Source organism: Podarcis erhardii (genome assembly GCF_964252035.2).
Source record: "Podarcis erhardii genome assembly, chromosome: 1".
Classification (NCBI taxonomy): domain Eukaryota; kingdom Metazoa; phylum Chordata; class Lepidosauria; order Squamata; family Lacertidae; genus Podarcis; species Podarcis erhardii.
The window spans coordinates 107,958,787-107,977,703 of NC_138497.1; the positions used below are offsets into that span (position 1 = coordinate 107,958,787).

Sequence of the window (18,917 nt, forward strand, 5' to 3'; positions counted from 1 at the left end):
CATCCTGTTGAAAAGCATTTTGTTAATGTGTTATGTTATTGGGGAATTGTTGTTTGTTTGTTTGTTACTGTTATTTATTAAATTTGTATACCACCCTTCATCTGAACATGACAGAGTGGTTCACAACACAAAAATACAAAATGAAAACTACAATACAATAAAAAACCAATAACCCTTATGCCCCTAAAAACAGATTTAAAAGGTCATAGACGGTTTAATCAGCCAAAGGCTGATATGGACAAATGTTTTTGCCTGGCGCCTAAAGACATGGGGTGAAAAGGCCAAATCATGAAGGCTTTTTAGACAGTCTAATGCATATCACAATATCTAGGTCCTATGCTTCTATAAATCTGCATAAAGAACTTCCCCACACCACAGGGCCTCTATATTGAGCTATGCATCATGGACCAGGGTTGCATAGATTTATTGATTTGAAATGCTTCTAGCCCAGCCTTCACCTACAAAGATTCCAGAGCAGTGTGCATATACTAAAATAAATTTTAAAAATATAATGCAATTAAAGCTAAAAATACCATCATTATAAAATAATAATAATAACCACCTAGATAAACACAGCAGAACAAATTACAAAAACTCAAATGTTAAAATGCCTGGGCGAATAAGTAAATTTTGACATAGCACCAAAATGAATACAGTGGTACCTCGGGTTACATACGCTTCAGGTTACATACGCTTCAGGTTGCAGACTCCACTAACCCAGAAATAGTGCTTCAGATTAAGAACTTTGCTTCAGGATGAGAACAGAAATTGTGCTCCAGCGGCACGGCGGCAGCAGGAGGCCCCATTAGCTAAAGTGGTGCTTCAGGTTAAGAACAGTTTCAGGTTAAGTACGGACCTCCGGAACAAATTAAGTACTTAACCCGAGGTACCACTGGTACCACTGTATAATGCTTTGCACCAGTTGTACCATTACAGAGAAGGTTGTGCCACCACAGAGGAGGTTGTATCCTTCATTGATGCATAACAAACTTCACCCAGAGACACAGAAGGCTAGTATAGGGTGAGGTGCTCCTTCAAGTATTTGGGTGCCAAATCATTTAAGGCTTCAAAGGTAAGCTACCAGAACCTTGAATGGACTTGGAAGCAAACAGACTCCTTAGTAAGGAGGAGCATTCTGTACCAGCCCAATAGGGAATCCCCTTAAGGGATCTTAGAGGGCAACACTTTCTGTACAGCAGCCCAGTCAGGGGCTGATAGCCAAAACTTGTAGCTTGGAGTTGTACTAGATTCAGCATTGTAACTGAATGCTCAGGTGAACTCAGTGGCATGGAGTGCCTTTCAACCAGCTTCAGCAGCTACAACCATTTCTGGACAGGAGTAGTGTTGCCACAGTTATCCACACTCTAGTAACTTCCCAAAGGGGTCGCTGTGGGGCTACCCTTGAAGACAACCTGAAAGCTTCAATTAGTGCAAAATGTGGCAGCAGGACATTAAGTGGTATACTTGGAAGGAATCATAACATCAGTTCCAAAAGATCTACATGGCAGCCCCAAGTGAGTTGGAAGGGTACAGGAGCAGGCAGAAATGACGACATACACAAACTGGTGTTGAATTAAATTAGGGCACAATTTTATTGATCACAGTGCAAAAGGTTTGGCACAGGCATTGGCCATGACTCCACATGATCAACAGCCAGCACACCTGCTGGTTGATGACTGTAGTTTGACAGCCGGGGTTGACCATTGTTGAGGTTCACCATGGCGTGAACTGCTTGTGGCAGAGCTTATCCAGTCACTGGTGAGAGGCATTGTGGTTTGATGCCCAAGCATACCTTCCTTTTCACCAGACACACTGAACCATCCAAACGATTCCTGCCCCTCCTTTCCACACAGTGGTACCTCTGGTTATGAACTTAATTTGTTCCGGAGGTCTGTTCTTAACCTGAGGCGCGCTTTCGCTAATGGGGCCTCCCGCTGCTGCCACATGATTTCTGTTCTCATCCTGAGGTAAAGTTCTTAACCCGAGGTACTACTTCCGGGTTAGCAGAGTCTGTAACCTGAAGTATTTGTAACCCGAGGTGTTTGTAACCCAAGGTACCACTGTATTTCCTTTCTGACTGAGTCATTGTTCCGTGGCTACTGAACATGCTCAATACTCTCTGGGCTGTTTTGAGATTCCCCCCCCCTTAGGGATTTTTGGGGCCCTTTTTAAATTTCTATTTCTGCAAACCTTTGCCCTCCCCCGCAGGCTGCAGTGCCTTTCTCTTGGTTGTGAATTTTAGACAGCACATACCCTTGAACTTTGCAAATAGAGGAAGTGATATTCATTCATACTCCGTCATGTAGTAACAATAAAAATTACTTTCCCTATCAATTCAGCAATCTAGATAACATGTAAGTGAGTATTAAGGTAATTTCGAAAAGCAGTGTGTATACACCCTTTGGAAATTCTCTTTTTAATATGTCTATTAAAATATTTTTGCCGATTTTCAGAATTAATTGGTTGTGTCTTTAGTATTAAATGGGTTATGTTTGGCTAAGAAATTTTGTTCATTTTCTAAAGGTTAATGAGGTGTTCTTTATTATATATGCCTTCCCCACTGTCATTCCAGCCCCGAAGCCTGCCATTGTACTATAATCCATCTAAATGTATTTTAGCATACACATCCCATTTGTTTTATACAGTATTCATTAAGTGACTGTTGCATTCATTACATTTTTATATGAATTACATAAGCTGTTTTTTCCAGTCTATGAGTTTGATGGGGTGGAAGAGGAAGAAAGGGGCAGCTGTTAGCCTTCAAAATAGGCTTGTTTTTATCATCAGGGACAAGCATCTGATGGGCTGCCTAAGCAAACATTACAGCTTTGGTTTTCAGTTTATGGGTCAGGACCTACAAGGGATTGTGTCATGACCTAAGATTGTATCATTCCCCCACATGTTGGTAGAATCCAGCTACATTGGTCACAGTCCAACATGGCCAATGATAAGTTCCCCATCCCTTTTTTAAAAGGGTCTTTTTTCAGAGAAGAATGGGAGATGAGGTTAAAGGAGACGTGAAAACAATGGACACATTATTATTATTATTTTAAATAAAGAGGATCTCATGTTGTAATTGGGGGTGAACTGTGTTCCTGGATTTGAAAATGACTGTTTTATATAGCAAATGAGTCAGCAAATGAAATGACCTGGTCCATCTTCCCTTTGCCCCTGTATTTAACATGGGAACCTTTCAGAAATAAATCTTATAGGAACACTTTTTGTGATGCAACTGCTAGAAATTCTGTCACACTGTGCAATGATAGAAGGTCATGCTTTACTCAGTTAACAAGACCCATCTGGAGTGTAGGTGTTGATGGGCTTAGAGCAGAACTACACAGTTAAAAGAAAAAAACTTTGAATATCCCCACAGTACAGAATCAAAACTAGCAGTCCCATGCTTGCCTACTATATAGGTAGTAAACTGATTATTTTCACTTTAGCTGGGCATAGCTTGGGTTGGCTGGCACTCTTGTCTGCTGAAGCGGTTAGTAAATATACCAGCGAATAAATGCTTGCACACCTTCTAATATAAACCATGCCAATCCATGCCTGTTGAGTTGCACAGAGTCTCAGACCTTTTGATGCATCACTGCCTCCTTATGTGGCAGTCATACTCCATGCACATAATGAGTGAAAAATACTGTTATGACACATGGCAATCAATTTCTGATATCTGGTTGCCTTTCCTTAGTGGTTGGGATACCTGTGGACTTGCTAGTCATAGTGGTAGTAGGAGATGTGCACCTTTCTCCCACCCACCCCCAGTTTATGCTGGAAACATATCACCGTGCATCAAATTTTAAGATACATCTTCTCTTGTGTAAACAAGATGACACCACTTCAGATATGGCAGTGGTTCTTCTTTCTCATATTCTCCCCCACTCTCATATTTGTGCATATGCAACTTCCCGATTTATTTATAAATGAAGAGCAAGAAAACAGGAAATCTGAGAGGAAGGAGAGGGTGATAAGCCATCAGAGGGACATCTCTGCTGGAAATGTAACAGTTTAGCATAGCTTTGGCCCATTCCTTGCGTACCTGAAATCCTTTGGCTGCTCCTTCAGACACTACACATCTTCCTGAATTTGATCTGTAACTATACAGGGTAATTTGTTCAGCATCAATGGCTGTGTTTGAAAGACAAAAGGCCTCAGTTAATGAGAGCTTTTTTTTTGTTCGTTCGTTTTGGGTGCATGTAATTAAGCTACAGATGTAATTAAGCTTTCAGTTAGCAGCTAGTATTGCAATTGTAATAGCATTCTTATTCAGAAATGCATCTTCTCATGAGATCATTAGATCTCTCAAGTCTATCAAAAATATTTGAGTAGGGAGTGATGAAGATTCATATCTATGGGCATTATCGATCTGCTGGAGAGGCTGTGACCATTCTTTCTCGTTAGTTGCCTTGACAATTCCAGAAATGCCCTGGGTGGAAGTGATAATTTAGACTGAAAGTGCCGAAATGCTGTGCCAAAGAATTCTCCCAGTAAATGTTACCAAGGCACTTATATCAGGCACAGTTAACTTTTATATTGGAGATTTGACTCCTAATCTTAATGCAGTTAAACAGAAGTGAGCAGAAACTCTCCACATTGCCTTTCATTCTGTTCTTATTAGTGCCTTCCTTGTGGAAAGTTTGGTATTGAATGTTTATAAAAGGGGAGCACATTTGTATGAATTTATGCATGAGAAAGTGCGGCACCAAAATATTTTCTTGCACTGACTGCCAGTCTGTAAATAAAGTCAAAATAAATTAAGCGGTTTTCTTTCTAATTTTACTTTGACATGTAAATAGATCTAAACATTTAATGTGATTATTTTCTTCTGTGTATGTTATGTATGTAGTTTGATACATATTGTCATCTGAGCGAAACTGATTTTGAAATTGGATTCTTTAAAAGCATAATTGTAGTAACGAAAGGTTCTAGTATAAAGAGTAAACACATTTACATAAATGAATCATGTTCGTGCAGTGAACATTTTTATTACATAAATTGTTTTAAATTATTCAGCATGCCAGAGAGAAGGAATACTGCTTTTTAAATAAAAAATAAAAAAAATAGCTGATGAAAACTATGGTTGTAATCTGCCTTAAATTGAAACTGAAAGAACTTTAAATGTACTTAACTTTAGAATGATGGTTTATAATTTATTACTGCATTCCTAACACTGTGTTAATTTCACACAAACAATTAATATAAGTGATACAGCTGGTGACACACCAGACCTGTTGTTCTGCACATGTTTGAGTGTGCATCTAGAGCTGTGGGTGAGCAGGTGTCTTCCTTTGCTTCATTGGAGATTTCTTCACCATATGCACAACAAGGTTCTCATGATTTTGTCATCCGCTGTTCTTAATGGAGAATCCCTTTCAACCAAAGTTGCATCTTCTACATTTCCCTTGATTACAAAGGATTGCAGGTTTGAGTGACTGGCTGTATGGAATCAGTTCTGTTTCGTATTATGCACCCATGTGGAGAGGCATCCCCCAAAGCCCTGTAAGGTTCAACGTATGAAGGCAATGTAGTGGATAATTTTGGAGATGGAATGGGAGGTCATTGTGGGCCTGTCATACATACATCCAGTAAACTCACTTATTAGTTACTGTGTGTAGGGAGTGCCATTCCCCAGCCACCCTGAAGCACTTATCAGTGAGCATATACCAAGGACGTAGAAGGGAGAAATTGTACTCTGTTGAACTCTAGTGGAAGCCATCCACCAATAGGTTGCTGATTGTGCTATGTGTTTATAAAACAAAAGGGGCGGGGAAAACATTTGAAGGAATTGAAGATATTGTGTTTCTTTTCTTTTCTATAGCTCTACTGAAAAGTCGTTTCCCTGGAGATCTGCAGGTACAGTTGTCTTGTATGTTTGGTGTACCCTGTACAAATGCTACATATTTCATGAGTTTCCCTTCAAATTTGGCAGTTGTTTGCAATATATATATATATATATATATATATATATATATATATATATTCATTCATATCGGAATTTTTTTTAGAATATAAACTACTTTTAAAAATTCAAAACTACCTTTTGCCAAAAATGGTGTTCTTCTGATATATCTTACAGTGACATACTTGCAAGGCTTACTTTTTACAGATTTTCTTGCAGTGTGTATTCATTAAAGTGATCACAGTCTATTGTTCCGCTCACAGTTTGCTAACGTGTGGGCCATTTCATGTGACTTCTTATTCTTACAGTTGTATTGTGTAGAGGGGAGAAAAACTCATTCACCCAGTAAACACCATCATCTGCGATGACTGCTTAGGTGTCTGTTTCATTGTTTGTATATAGCATCACAATTTGTAAATGTGAACGCAAGAATATACGATAGCCTTAGCATTTTTGTTGCTACGTCAGTTAAATTAAATGGTGTTCTTCTTGTATGATACATCTGCCTACAAACGTTCTATTACTGAACTATCATTCTAAGTATAATTATAATGCAGTGATTTTCAAACTGTATTCCTAGAAAATCAGTAATGGAAGATAAGCTACATGAAAAGCATTATGCCAATATTGAATATTCTGCAATGTGTTTCATATTCATGGTTTCATAGCGCACTCTTAGCTTGTGGGGCTAAGAGCGTGATTGGTACCACTCAACAACTTAGTGTGTGCAGCAGAATGTGCCCCAGAATCCTGTGAAACATGCAGGAGTTCCTTTGTAGCCACACTAGTGCAGAAATGATACCTTGTGGGGTAGGATGCTTAAAAGCCACAGTTGTAACATTATAGATCAGTAGCCTGGGCTACCTTATTGTCTTACTCTGTTTCTGATATTTTTTTACTTCTGATGTTTTTCATTTGTCCCTTGCTACTTTTTGTTCATTTTTCTTACATTTAATTGGTTTTCCTTGCACTTTTATTATTTCTGTTTTTAGCCACCTTAAACTGCGCAAAGAAATGTAGGATATAAGTGTTTTTGATAAATAAAAACAAGTGCTGTAATAAAACTCTTTGCTAGTATGTGGAAAGGATTTATCTGGCTTCACCAAAACCTTTATACAGTACAATGTTTTCCAGCTAAACAAAATTGTGGTTACGGTAGCACACCTAAGACTTCTGATTGTTTTTCTCCCTTTAAAATAGTCATGTCCTATGACAAATACCGTAGTTGTTGAAAGACACTTCACAAAAGGTTTTCTATGCAGTGTGGGGGATTGCTGACCTGGAAAACACAAGTGGAAAGTTTACTTAGAATGGGTCTTTAAAATTAGTTATATGGTACTTTTATTTGGCAGGCACATTTTGAGCTAATTCTCAGGGTGAGCATGCTTTATTTTAAAATGTATTAAATTAAAATGCTCTTCCTTCATGGATCTAAATGTTATTGGCTCTTCCTCCTTAGTAGCTGGACTTATTAGGTCAAAACTATAATCCTAGTGCACATCTTCAGGATTATTTGACATTGACGTACAACTGAGATGTCCCTAACTTTGCATTCTCCATTCGTTGTAAGGAATATTTGCTGGCTATCTTGCCCCCTTTTCATGTTTTTAAACTCCAAAACTAATTAAAATTAGTTGCACCAAGCTGTGCAATTATGGGAACTCTCTAGTAACAACAAAGAAGCCCACCCCAAAACTCTAATCCATTTTAACTCCATTCTCATTCATTTTCATGGCTCCCTGGTGCAGAAGTCTTCAAATGCCTTTCATGTAAGAGACCTGGAAGGCTTCCAGTTCTTGGTTTCTTCCTCCAGCCCTGATAAATTACCTTCAGAATTAGGCTTTTAAGGAACTGAAAGGTTATTATTTCTTTAGTTCAGAGATAGGCAGGAAGCATGTTGGGATCTGTTGGAAGATCACGGTTATTTGCAGTAGGCCAACAAGAACTTCTGCCTCCCAGTTGTATGCATATATGTATTCACCTCGTTTAATAATCACAACAACCTTGTATGGCAGGTTAGGTTGAGAGACCGTGACTGGCCCAAGGCTGCCCAGTGAATATTTGAACCATAAGTGGAAGTTTGAGGATCTTGTCCTTCTTGCCAAGCTGCAGATTTAATATTAAATTTCTGAGTCGCAGCTGCCCCATCTCAGATTCCCTAAATCATCCATCAATTGTGAATAAAGTGAAGAGAAGCCCTCATGTGAAGATGTAGCAATTAGGAAGGATTTCTCAGTGGTTTCATGTTCCTCAGTCGTGGCAGATTTTTGTTTAAAAGAACTGCGCAAATTCTGTTTTGAAAAGGCAATTCACCCTGAAACCCTTTAAGTAAATTACAGCCGTACCTTGGATCTCAAACGTCTTGGTTCCCGAACAAATCAGCTCCCAAACGATTGAAACCCAGAAGTGAGTGTTCTGGTTTTCGAACAATTTTCAGAAGCCGAAAATCTGGCGCAGCTTCCGCGACTTCTGTCTGGCTGCAGAATGCTCCTGCAGCTAATCGGAAGCTGCGCCTTGGTTTTCAACTGGTTCCAGGAGTCGAACGGACTCCCGGAATGCATTCTGTTCGAGAACCAAGGTACGACTGTAAAAGAAATTAGGGGCTATATAGCCTGGTGCATCAGCCTTGCCTACAGGATGTCTCAGATTCAATCTCCAGCATCTCCATGAAGGGCTGGGAGAAACCTCTGCCTAAAATTCTGGAGAGCTGGTGTTTCATCAGGGAAGACAGTACTAAACTAGATGGACCAATTGTCTGAGTCCTTATAGGGAAGCTTCCTATGTTCCTAAGTTACTGGATGGGATTTGGCAGCAAGATAAGTTAATTCATATAGGAATCAGTTCCCGAATGTAAATTTGATCCCTTCTGGTATCTTTTCAATCATGCTTTGTCTTTCAAGCCAGAGATTTCTTTTTTTAAAAAAAAAAAAAGTATATTTGTTTTATGCTTAAAGTTCAAGAATGAATATCACAGCTGACAATATGTTCTTCAGTTAACAGCTTCAGAATTTTCCTTCTTTGGAAGTGTGTACTGTTGAGCTTTCAAAACTGACAAGAAAACACCACCTCCACAAATGGTCTTTTCTTTTATGTCTTCCTCAGAATTGAATGTTCATATACAAAGCTATTGCTCTTGCACAATTGTCTAAAATTGCTCTGCAGATGGTATGTAGAATAGAACTGAGCAGAAATGGTGAAGCTGTACCAGGTTGCAGATGCGTATAGATGTAGATATTATTATTGACTAACAAAACTCTGCTTTCAGATTTGCCAAACACAGGTGTAAATAAACTCAGAGCATCTGAGAGTGTTCATATTGCTTCTTATCATGTTGGAACAGAGCCAGAACAAGGGAATCTCTACTCCCCAGAGCAAACATCGCTCCATGAAAGTGAGGGTCTGTTATATACATTTTAAATAAACTGAGATTTATCAATCTGGTCTTGTTTTTATTCATAACTGTGTAATAACTTCAGGTTCGTTGTGCTCTTTATCTTTAGGATCAGTGGGTAACTCTAGGAGTTCGACACAAATGAATTCTTATTCCGACAGTGGATACCAGGAAGTAAGCAGTTTTCACAACAGCCAGAACCTGATAAAGGGAGAGAACAGACAGCAACATTCCTTTATCGGAGCAAATAATAACCATTTGGTGAGAAGCTCAAGGGCTGAAGGACAGGCTTTGGTTCAGGTACATGTAACTCCAAAAATATATTCAAGAAAAGCTGATGAAATAAATAAATATACTAATATAGATATGGTGTAAAAGTAATATAAATATGAATGTAATACCCAATACAATAATTTACTTACCTTGATAAATCATTTGTGTTTAACATCTTCAACCACAACAGACCTCTGACTAGCTTAAAATTATATAAGAATAAATAAAACACTATTTATTTCATTTCGTTTCATTTCTATATCACCTTTATCTTCCAAGGATCTCATCAAAACAGTGGGGGAGGGAGTAAAAAGAAAACACCAATTAAAAGCAAACAGCGCTTCTATAAATGGCATAAGACAATATAACACTAAATAATGGAGCAAAGCTTCAAGGTCATACTTCCCTTCTAAACATTTGCGGTTGAGGGATGGGTCGCCAGCATTTAGTTTCACTTTCCAGGAATCCTTGGTTGCCATTACATGTCAGTACTGGTTCATACGCCAGGATTTTTAGAAAGGTGAACTAAATGCTTGCAACATTCTCTCAGTTACACAGGAGGAGAGAATGGGAGGGCATGGAAGTCCAAGACTTTGTTCAGCCTAATTCCAGCTTTTGTAGAATGACATTGGGCTGTGCAGTGTTAATGGTAACTTATTTATTAGGCTTATTAATAAGACATGAAAAAGGCAAAGACTAAATGGAGAAAATAGTTCTATAGGATTTTGGTGACACATTTGCTGTAAAAAAAAAAGGAAAGTGGAACATTAAGATTAAAGCTACATCTATACTACAACATGGAGGGACTAGGGCTTGCCGATCGAAAGGTCGGCGGTTCGAATCCCCGCGGCGGGGTGCGCTCCCGCTGCTCGGTCCCAGCGCCTGCCAACCTAGCAGTTCGAAAGCACCCCCGGGTGTAAGTAGATAAATAGGGACCACTTACTGGTGGGAAGGTAAACGGCGTTTCCGTGTGCTGCGCTGGCTCGCCAGATGCAGCTTTGTCACGCTGGCCACGTGACCCGGAAGTGTCTCCGGACAGCGCTGGCCCTTGGCCTCTTGAGTGAGATGGGCGCACAACCCCAGAGTCTGTCAAGACTGGCCCGTACGGGCAGGGGTACCTTTACCTTTACCTTTTATACTACAACATTTAAGCGCAATCCAAAGGATGTTACTCTTTGGCCCCTCTCAAGGAACTCTGGAAATTAATAGTTTCGCTTGGCTGCGGATGCCAAAGAGGATTCTTGTTGTTCTTTAAGAATGCATCCTTGACGGAAGTTACAATAGATAAACTTAATTTAAAACATTTTAGGCGCAATCCAGCAAACATTAAGCATTTTAAGTCCCACTGATTTCAGTGCAGAGACTGAGAAGTGCAATTCTGTGCATATCTGTTCAACGAGTCTGACTCCCAGATGAATGTGTAGAGAATTGAAACCTTTAAAACATGAGCTTAACTCTCCGTTTTAAAACCAAAGGGACTGAACTCTAGTGCAAATGTGCCCGCAAAGGAATTTTCAAGCGAAAATGTTGATCTTTTACACTGGCTGATGGCTTTGTGCACCAAAATGATACGTGGTTCCTTTTGAACAGGCATCCTCAAACATAGCTGCCAACCGAGCCATGAGACGCGTAAGTTCTGTTCCATCGAGGGCCCAGTCTCCCTCATATGTGACCACCGCAGGCATTTCTCCTTCAAGGGGATCACTCAGAACTTCTTTAGGGAGTGGCTATGGCTCACCATCCGTTACTGAGTCGCGATCTCTTAATTCTAATGTGTTTTCATCTACAACATTGCCTGTACAACGAGCAGCATCTCCGTTTACCACACAGAGGCCAGCTTCGCCTATCGCAGTGCGCAGAGTTGGCTCGGTAACATCCAGGCAGTCGACCAACCCCAATGGAGGAACTCCCCAGTACCAGCCTGCTGTCAGAGTTGGGTCACCTCTTACGCTCAATGACACACAGACAAGAGTGGCCTCTCCACCCCAAACCCAAGTTGGATCTTCATCGCCAAAACGTTCTGGGATGACCGCCGTTCCACAACATCTGGGGACAACGTTACAACGGACACTTCATGATATCGAGCAATACGCACAGCAGTATGATATATATGAAAAAATGGTCCCACCCCGTCCAGATAGCCTTACAGGTTAGTAAAAAGGTAAAGGCACAACTTAAAACTTTGCGCGAACCTGTAAATACAATGAATTGCACTGTTGGCAAGAGGAGCTGTAATATGCCATTACTGATGCTTGAAATGCTGTTATAGGCACAGTGCCTGCACACGAGGAATCTGCACAGGACCAACAACACAATGCAGGATTTTATGACTGCATTTTAAACCAGGATATTTTTTCAAAGGGTAGGAATCGGATGTTAGGTGTCGCTGAAAACCTTATTGATTTCACTGAAAGGAAGACTGAAGTTGCAGCTTTGAATGTGTTTGTAGTTCCAAAGGCTTGTTTCAGTAGATATTTTCGGAATTAATCGCTTCATTTCTCATCACAAAGAATGAAATGTTATACTGTGGAGGCTTAGCAGTTTTATTTTATTTTTAATTTGTTTCTGTTGAAAGATTTTCATGGATAAACAAACGAACCTATGGTCTCTGTTTTCAATTCATACAGTCCTTTCTACAGGTCAGCTACATTCGGTGTGAAACGCTGCTGTCATAGGCATTTTGAGGTAGTGGGGGAGAGTGAAGTGTGGAGAGGGGGGAAGAAAGAAGGGGGGATAATGATCTTTCATTCTTTTGCATAGTGTATGTGCAGAGTTTTGTGTCAACGTCAGGTGGGTAGGTTCTTTGTTTGCTTTTGCTGGCAATGCGAGAGGTTGGAGAACCCAGAATAAGGTTGGTTGCATTCAGTTGATTGCCGTGAGCTTGGTTTGTGTGTGAGAGGAGGGACATTCTTCAGATGAAAACAATGAGCTTCAGTTATTCCATATTTTCTACACACGGTTTTTAAATGCACAGAAAAAATATACTTAATGCCTTAATAAAATGATTGCTTATGGGCACAAGTGCTCTACTGTATACACGATAATTTCAGCTGCCTGCAAGATCTGCATTTGGATGGAGGGATCCAGTTCATCCCCATAGGAGTGGGGCTCATTCGGCCACTCCACCCAGATGACTGATGAAGACAGGATGTACAAGTGCTTTATGCGTATCTGAGCACATGCAGATCGTTGGGTGGGGATTTAGGAAGTATTCACCACTTTGTTTAGCCTGCAGGGGTCTAAACATGCACAACTTGCGTTAGATTGTGACCTGGTGTAAATAATAAGTACAAATAAAATGCCACCATGGATTGCCATGGATGCCACCATGGATTGCCATGTTCCCAGGTGCATATGAATGAATTTAAGCTACCTCTATTCAACTTGGAGACAAACAGTGCCATGAATATCCCTGTCAAAATTGTTCTTGCATTTGAAAAAAGCAGGTATCGGGCCTGAAATATATGAAAACTACCTATACTGTTGATATGCACTGCATAATTAACTGCAATTTATGTGTTCCTGACTCCCTCTGTGCAATACTTGAAAGGATTTGTATTTCCTTATTACTTCTGGGCACACAAGCAATGAATCATTAAACAATCCGGAGGCAGACCTGAGTATAGGTATCAGGTTTTCATATACCACGTAATCTGTGACTGACCACATATAATATGGGAAAAAATAGGAAGCAAGCAAGAGAAACACATTTTGTTTAATGACAGGAAGTGCAAGCAACGACTGCTTGCTTGAAATTTAGTTCTCACTTTTGTCAAATGTAGCTAGTGCATTTCAAAATATGAAAAAAGACCTCATGCATTGTGCCAATGATTTTGAAGTAGAACAATACTGCCTGTATATTACTCATATAGCAAAGTCCTAATGCCCTGATTAAAAGTGCCTTAACAGCAAATATTTAGATGCCAATCTACTTGAAAGGGTGCTGAAAGCCTTGACTTAATATGTTTAAGAATGCTGTGCCAAGCAGCTAAATATGAATGACTTTTTAATCAGTCTTTTGATATCACAGTCCTGAATCTTCTAGTTATTTCATAGTGAAGATGTAGTAGTATAATTTTTCAAGCCTTTCAAAACACAAAGCCTTTTAAATTATTCTTAAAAAGATTTTTCTAGATTCCATTTCTTAAATACTGTTAATCTTCATACGATATCCATAACCTCAGTGGTTGCCACTGTAGTCCTAAACCCTTGCACCAGCGTAATGACTTGTGAATCTGGCATATGGTGTTTTTATGACATTGCACTGGTGTTGAAATCAGTCCTGACAAAACCAGGAGCAAGCAAGCAAGCAAGCAAGAAAAAATAATTGTATTACTTAATAGGACCAACAGATGGAAGTCTGAAGGTTTAACAACACATCTGAACCAGTTGTTACCACATTAAGATTCAGCAAAGAACAAATATTGACATTTGCAGATATCATGGCTAGTAGCTCAATCAGGTTATCTTCTCAAACATTGCCTTAGTGTTGTTGGTTTTTTTAAAAAAAAACCTCTTTCATCTGTCTATACAGTGGTACCTCGGGTTAAGTACTTAATTCGTTCCGGAGGTCCGTCTTAACCTGAAACTGTTCTTAACCTGAAGCACCACTTTAGCTAATGGGGCCTCTTCTGCTGCCACCGCGCCACCGGAGCACGATTTCTGTTCTCATCCTGAAGCAAAGTTCTTAACCTGAAGCACTATTTCTGGGTTAGCGGAGTATGTAACCTGAAGCGTATGTAACCTGAGGTACCACTTTACAGTGGTACGTCTGGTTATGAACTTAATTCGTTCCGGAGGTCCATTCTTAACCTGAAACCATTCTTAACCTGAGGTACCATTTTAGCTAATGGGGCCTCCCGCTGCCACCGCACCACCAGCATGTGATTTCTGTTCTCATCCTGAGATAAAGTTCTTAACCCAAGGTACTACTTCCGGGTTAGCAGAGTCTGTAACCCGAAGTGTTTGCAACCTGAGGTACCACTGTATAGCAAATTTAACTAGAATAGATTCTTCGCTATAATGACTGTTGTGATTTTTAAGAGCCAATGCAGCTTTGTATTTTATAATAGAAAGAATGAAATCCTTAAAAATAGGTTTTGCATAGCCTCAGACCAGATGGACAGCAAATCAGGTTCTTATGTCATAGGGTTGATATGTTGTACAGTTGCTGATATTTCGTGAAACACGCACTGACAGAATACTTGAATCACTGGACATCCCCACTAAATCCTCATTTTTAATTAGCAGCAGGTTACCAATCACTGTGTTATTTGGAAGCTGAAGGCTAGTGTGTGTGTGCGCATATAAGCTGACTTGTACATGATCTTGCCTTTTGGATAGTTAAGATCTATAGGACAAGGTGCATACCACTTCTGTAGGTTCCCTGTACCGCCATCATTTTGGATTAGAAGAAAGGATTGATGACACTGTGAATCTCTTGATCTCTCCCAGTACTTTCAGGTGTCTTCAATATAAGTGATTTTAGCCCCTAAAAGGCACGTGTCCCTTTAGTTCAGTTCCTCCTACGCCATAGGGTCGCTTAAGCTGCAAGGTAGTTTCATCACACGATAAAGAAAGGAAGATTTTGTTGCTGGAGGCTAAGCTAGTACAACCCCCTCGCAGTTTAAATAATTGGCAGCTGACTGACAGGCTGTGCTCTTGCCAGATGAATCTATGTGGATCTACATTAAATGAAATAAAAAATCAAGACTATTAAGGCTTTTCAATTGTTCACGGGTGGTACAAAATGACCATTATGGGCCTGACCCAAAACTTTTGCAGCATCCACAACATTCCCCAGAGCACAGTAAATAAGGTGTAAGAGACCCAGGCCTTCTGCAAATTCTCTTCCATTGTCGCATGTTTTTAAAATGGTTGTTGCCATTATACAAACTATAGCACAGAGGCTTTAAAATACCATAATCTTCTGTCACCTTGAACAATGTGTGCAGTTCTAGCTGCCACTTTTTAACAAAGAAACTATAGAGCTGGTAAAAGGCAAGAAATAAGAGTACAAAAATCATTAGGCTTGTAGATAAGCTACAAGGAGAGGTTTAAATTGGAATTTTTCACTTTAGATGGAAAATAAAAGAAAGGATAACTGAAAGAGGAAGATAAGATCCTAAATCATGCATAAAAACGAACAGGAAACGTGGATGTTCTGTTCAAAAACATGTGACTGAGTGGGCCTGGAGTGAAATTATTGTAAGACTTACAAAGGCATCTTGAAGCACATTTTGATTTTCCCCACTCATTTTCTTATGCACAGAATAATTTCGTTGGAGGACTTGTTAGGAACAGGTGAGACCAGGCCTGAACTAGCCATCTGGCAGTTCTGGTAAAGGCCAGAGGAACTAATGCGCTGAAAAGCCGTGGGGATGATCTTTGTGAAAACAAAACACAAACCAATAATCCTGTCCCTGCCTACTTCCCCCCCCTTTTTTTTCTTGCACGGGACAAGGAGAACGGCAGAAGATATAGGTGCCACCTATCTCTGAAGAGATCTGTTTTGAAATACAGATTAACATATATATTAATTTCTTCCTTGATAGAATTTTAGGCTGTGATTAGAAGATGAGATATGCATATGTGTGGGAGAGTCACATGCGTAGTTGGAGCCTAAAAGATTGCAATATGAAAATGGGGATTTGTTTGTAAAGATTGCAATTGCCACATACTCATATTTCCCTTTTCCGTCTAGGCTTGAGGAGTTCATATGCTAGTCAGCACAGCCAACTTGGTCAAGAGCTGCGTTCGACGGTGTCTCCTGATCTGCACATCACCCCTATATATGAAGGTAGAACCTATTACAGTCCAGTGTACCACAGTCCAAATCATGGAACAGCTGATCTACCCCAAGGATCTCAAACAGCGTTATATCGAACTGGATCTGGTAAGTGTGAAATCTGGTAAGTGACTGTGGAGGCCAAATCTGGATCCACACATCCTTCCACAGTGAGGACATTGGTTTCCGGGCAGGAGTTGATCACGGTGTCGATTTGCCAAGCGTGCCTTCCTCTTAGCACGTTTCTCTCTTGCGTCCTGAGTTTGAGTGTCTTCAAAGCCCATGACACCTTTGGTAAAGGCTGTTCTCCAACTGGAGCGCTCACAGGCCAGTGTTTCCCAGTTGTCAGTGTTCATACTACTTTTTTTTAGATTTGTCTTGAGGCAGTCTTTAAACCTCTTTTGTTGACCACCAGCATTGCGCTTTCCATTTTTAAGTTCGGAATAGAGTAGTTCCTTTGGAAGACGATCATCATACAGACACACAACAACACATACAGACACACAACAACAATCTTGTATTTTTGCTTTATGTTCCAGGTGTTGGAAATCTACAAAGGTCATCCAGTCAGCGTAGCACTCTTACATACCAAAGAAATAATTATGCTCTGAACACAACAGCTACCTACGCAGAACCCTACAGGTCGCTTCATTATCGGCTCTCTGAGTCCAGCTACAACAGGATGCAGCAGCATGCACCTCCTGCTGATGATGGTACCACAAGATCTCCATCCATAGACAGCATCCAGAAAGATCCCAGGCAAGCATACCTCATACTTGTAACGAATTGCCCACAGTTGCCATAGCGAAATAATTCTAAATCGATTCCTGTTACTTTCCATTGCTAATCTTTGAGACTGTGTTTAGTTCACCATTGGAAATTTAGTTATATCTTTGTAAAATGTTGTCAGCGGGTGGACTGGGTTAATCATTGCAGGCTGAAAATGTTATATATAACACACACGAATTCACACTTTCCTTTGAACTCTGCTTATCCAATGAAGAGAATTTGCATGGCGGGATCCAGAATTACCTGAGGTCATCCACATGCTGCAGCATCAGTTCCCATCGGTTCAAGCCAACGCTGCGGCCTACCTACAGCACCTGTGTTTTGGAGATAACAAAATAAAAACCGAGGTACGCTATAGATGCCTTACGCTACAGTGAAGAACACTGTAGGGTGATGTTTAATTTTGAAGTTTCCGTCAAATTGGTACCTATTGATAAACTTACACTGCAAACTCAGGTTCATGCTTCTAGGGTTTTACTGTACTGATAGTGAAAATGCTGGGCCATCTTTTTGACGGCTTCCTTTAAATTTTGATTTCTGTCCACACTTGCTTGGAAGCAAGGCCCTTTGAACTCAGTGGGACTTAATTCTGAGTAAATATCTGGGTATGTGGGACAATAAACAGAAGCTGAATCCTGAAAATACAAAGGTGTAATTGTGACCCAAGTTCTCATGCCTTGGAGGTGGAGGCCCCTTTTTGACAGAGTTGTTATGTTTCAATTATTGTAAACCACCCTGAGATCTTGGAGAAGGAGGAGAAATTATAACATAAGGCCTAGCTAATGGCTTTTTTAAAATCATTTTATTCTGCAGCTATTTAAAAAACAATGTTTCTGTCTAACAAGCAATTAGGAGAAAAATCACTACCTGAATATTTATTATGTTTTCCAATAAACTTTGCATATGTGAAACGGAGGGAAACAGTGCTTTATGACTTAAATTTTGGGGAGTGTATTACTGGTCACCTTATTGTTGTCTTCACAGAGTAGCTATGTTTTCCATTGTTACTGAGTAGATCTATCACTTTGTTCACATTTCTCCTCTAGTCTATTATATTCTGTACTTTAAAAACCTAAGGGTCATATCCAACACTTCTGTTCTGCTAGCCCATCAGACTCTCTCCTGCGCAACAGAACTTTATCCTCTCCTCTCCCCTGAAGCCCACCGCACACCCTCAGAATCTGCTCCCTTTGTGTATTAATGGAATCTGGTCCACATATTTTCTAGGTATGTAGGTTAGGAGGAATCAAACATCTGGTTGACCTGTTGGACCACAGAGTCATTGAAGTTCAAAAAAACGCTTGCGGTGCATTGCGGAATCTGGTGTACGGAAAGTCGACAGATGAAAATAAAATAGCAATGAAAAACGTCGGAGGGATCCCTGCACTTTTACGATTGCTAAGAAAATCCATTGATGCAGAAGTAAGAGAACTTGTCACAGGTAAAGTTTCAATAGATAGGAAATAAATGGCATTTAGTCAGGTGAAATGTTTCTGTGTGCAAGAAGAGGTTTTACTTTGAAATACTTTACTTAGTTGAAAAGGTATCTAGTTGCATGAACCTTTGCATGTCTGTTCAGAAGGATGTCACATTTATTTATGTGAGACCTACTGTGGTAAATGTGTCTAGGACAGGAGCCTTAGAACCTTCATGCAGGCATTTGGGGTTGCAGCTACACACACACACACACACACACACACACACACACAAACACACACACACACTCCAATAGACTTTTTGTTACAGAATTTGTTTTGTAACCTGCAGAGTAGTCC

General features: G+C 40.1%; 1 protein-coding gene across 1 annotated transcript in view; it reads left to right on the top strand.

Annotated features, from left to right (window-relative positions):
- PKP4 (plakophilin 4) overlaps positions 1–18,917 on the top strand; it is a 92,486-nt gene that overhangs the window by 49,280 nt on the left and 24,289 nt on the right. The window contains exons 4-11 of the mRNA XM_081874269.1: positions 5,822–5,856; positions 9,168–9,293; positions 9,403–9,593; positions 11,157–11,715; positions 16,270–16,461; positions 16,893–17,112; positions 17,357–17,489; positions 18,370–18,583. Of these exons, the coding sequence (XP_081730395.1) occupies positions 5,822–5,856; positions 9,168–9,293; positions 9,403–9,593; positions 11,157–11,715; positions 16,270–16,461; positions 16,893–17,112; positions 17,357–17,489; positions 18,370–18,583 (1,670 nt within the window). The remainder of the gene's footprint in view (positions 1–5,821; positions 5,857–9,167; positions 9,294–9,402; positions 9,594–11,156; positions 11,716–16,269; positions 16,462–16,892; positions 17,113–17,356; positions 17,490–18,369; positions 18,584–18,917) is intronic.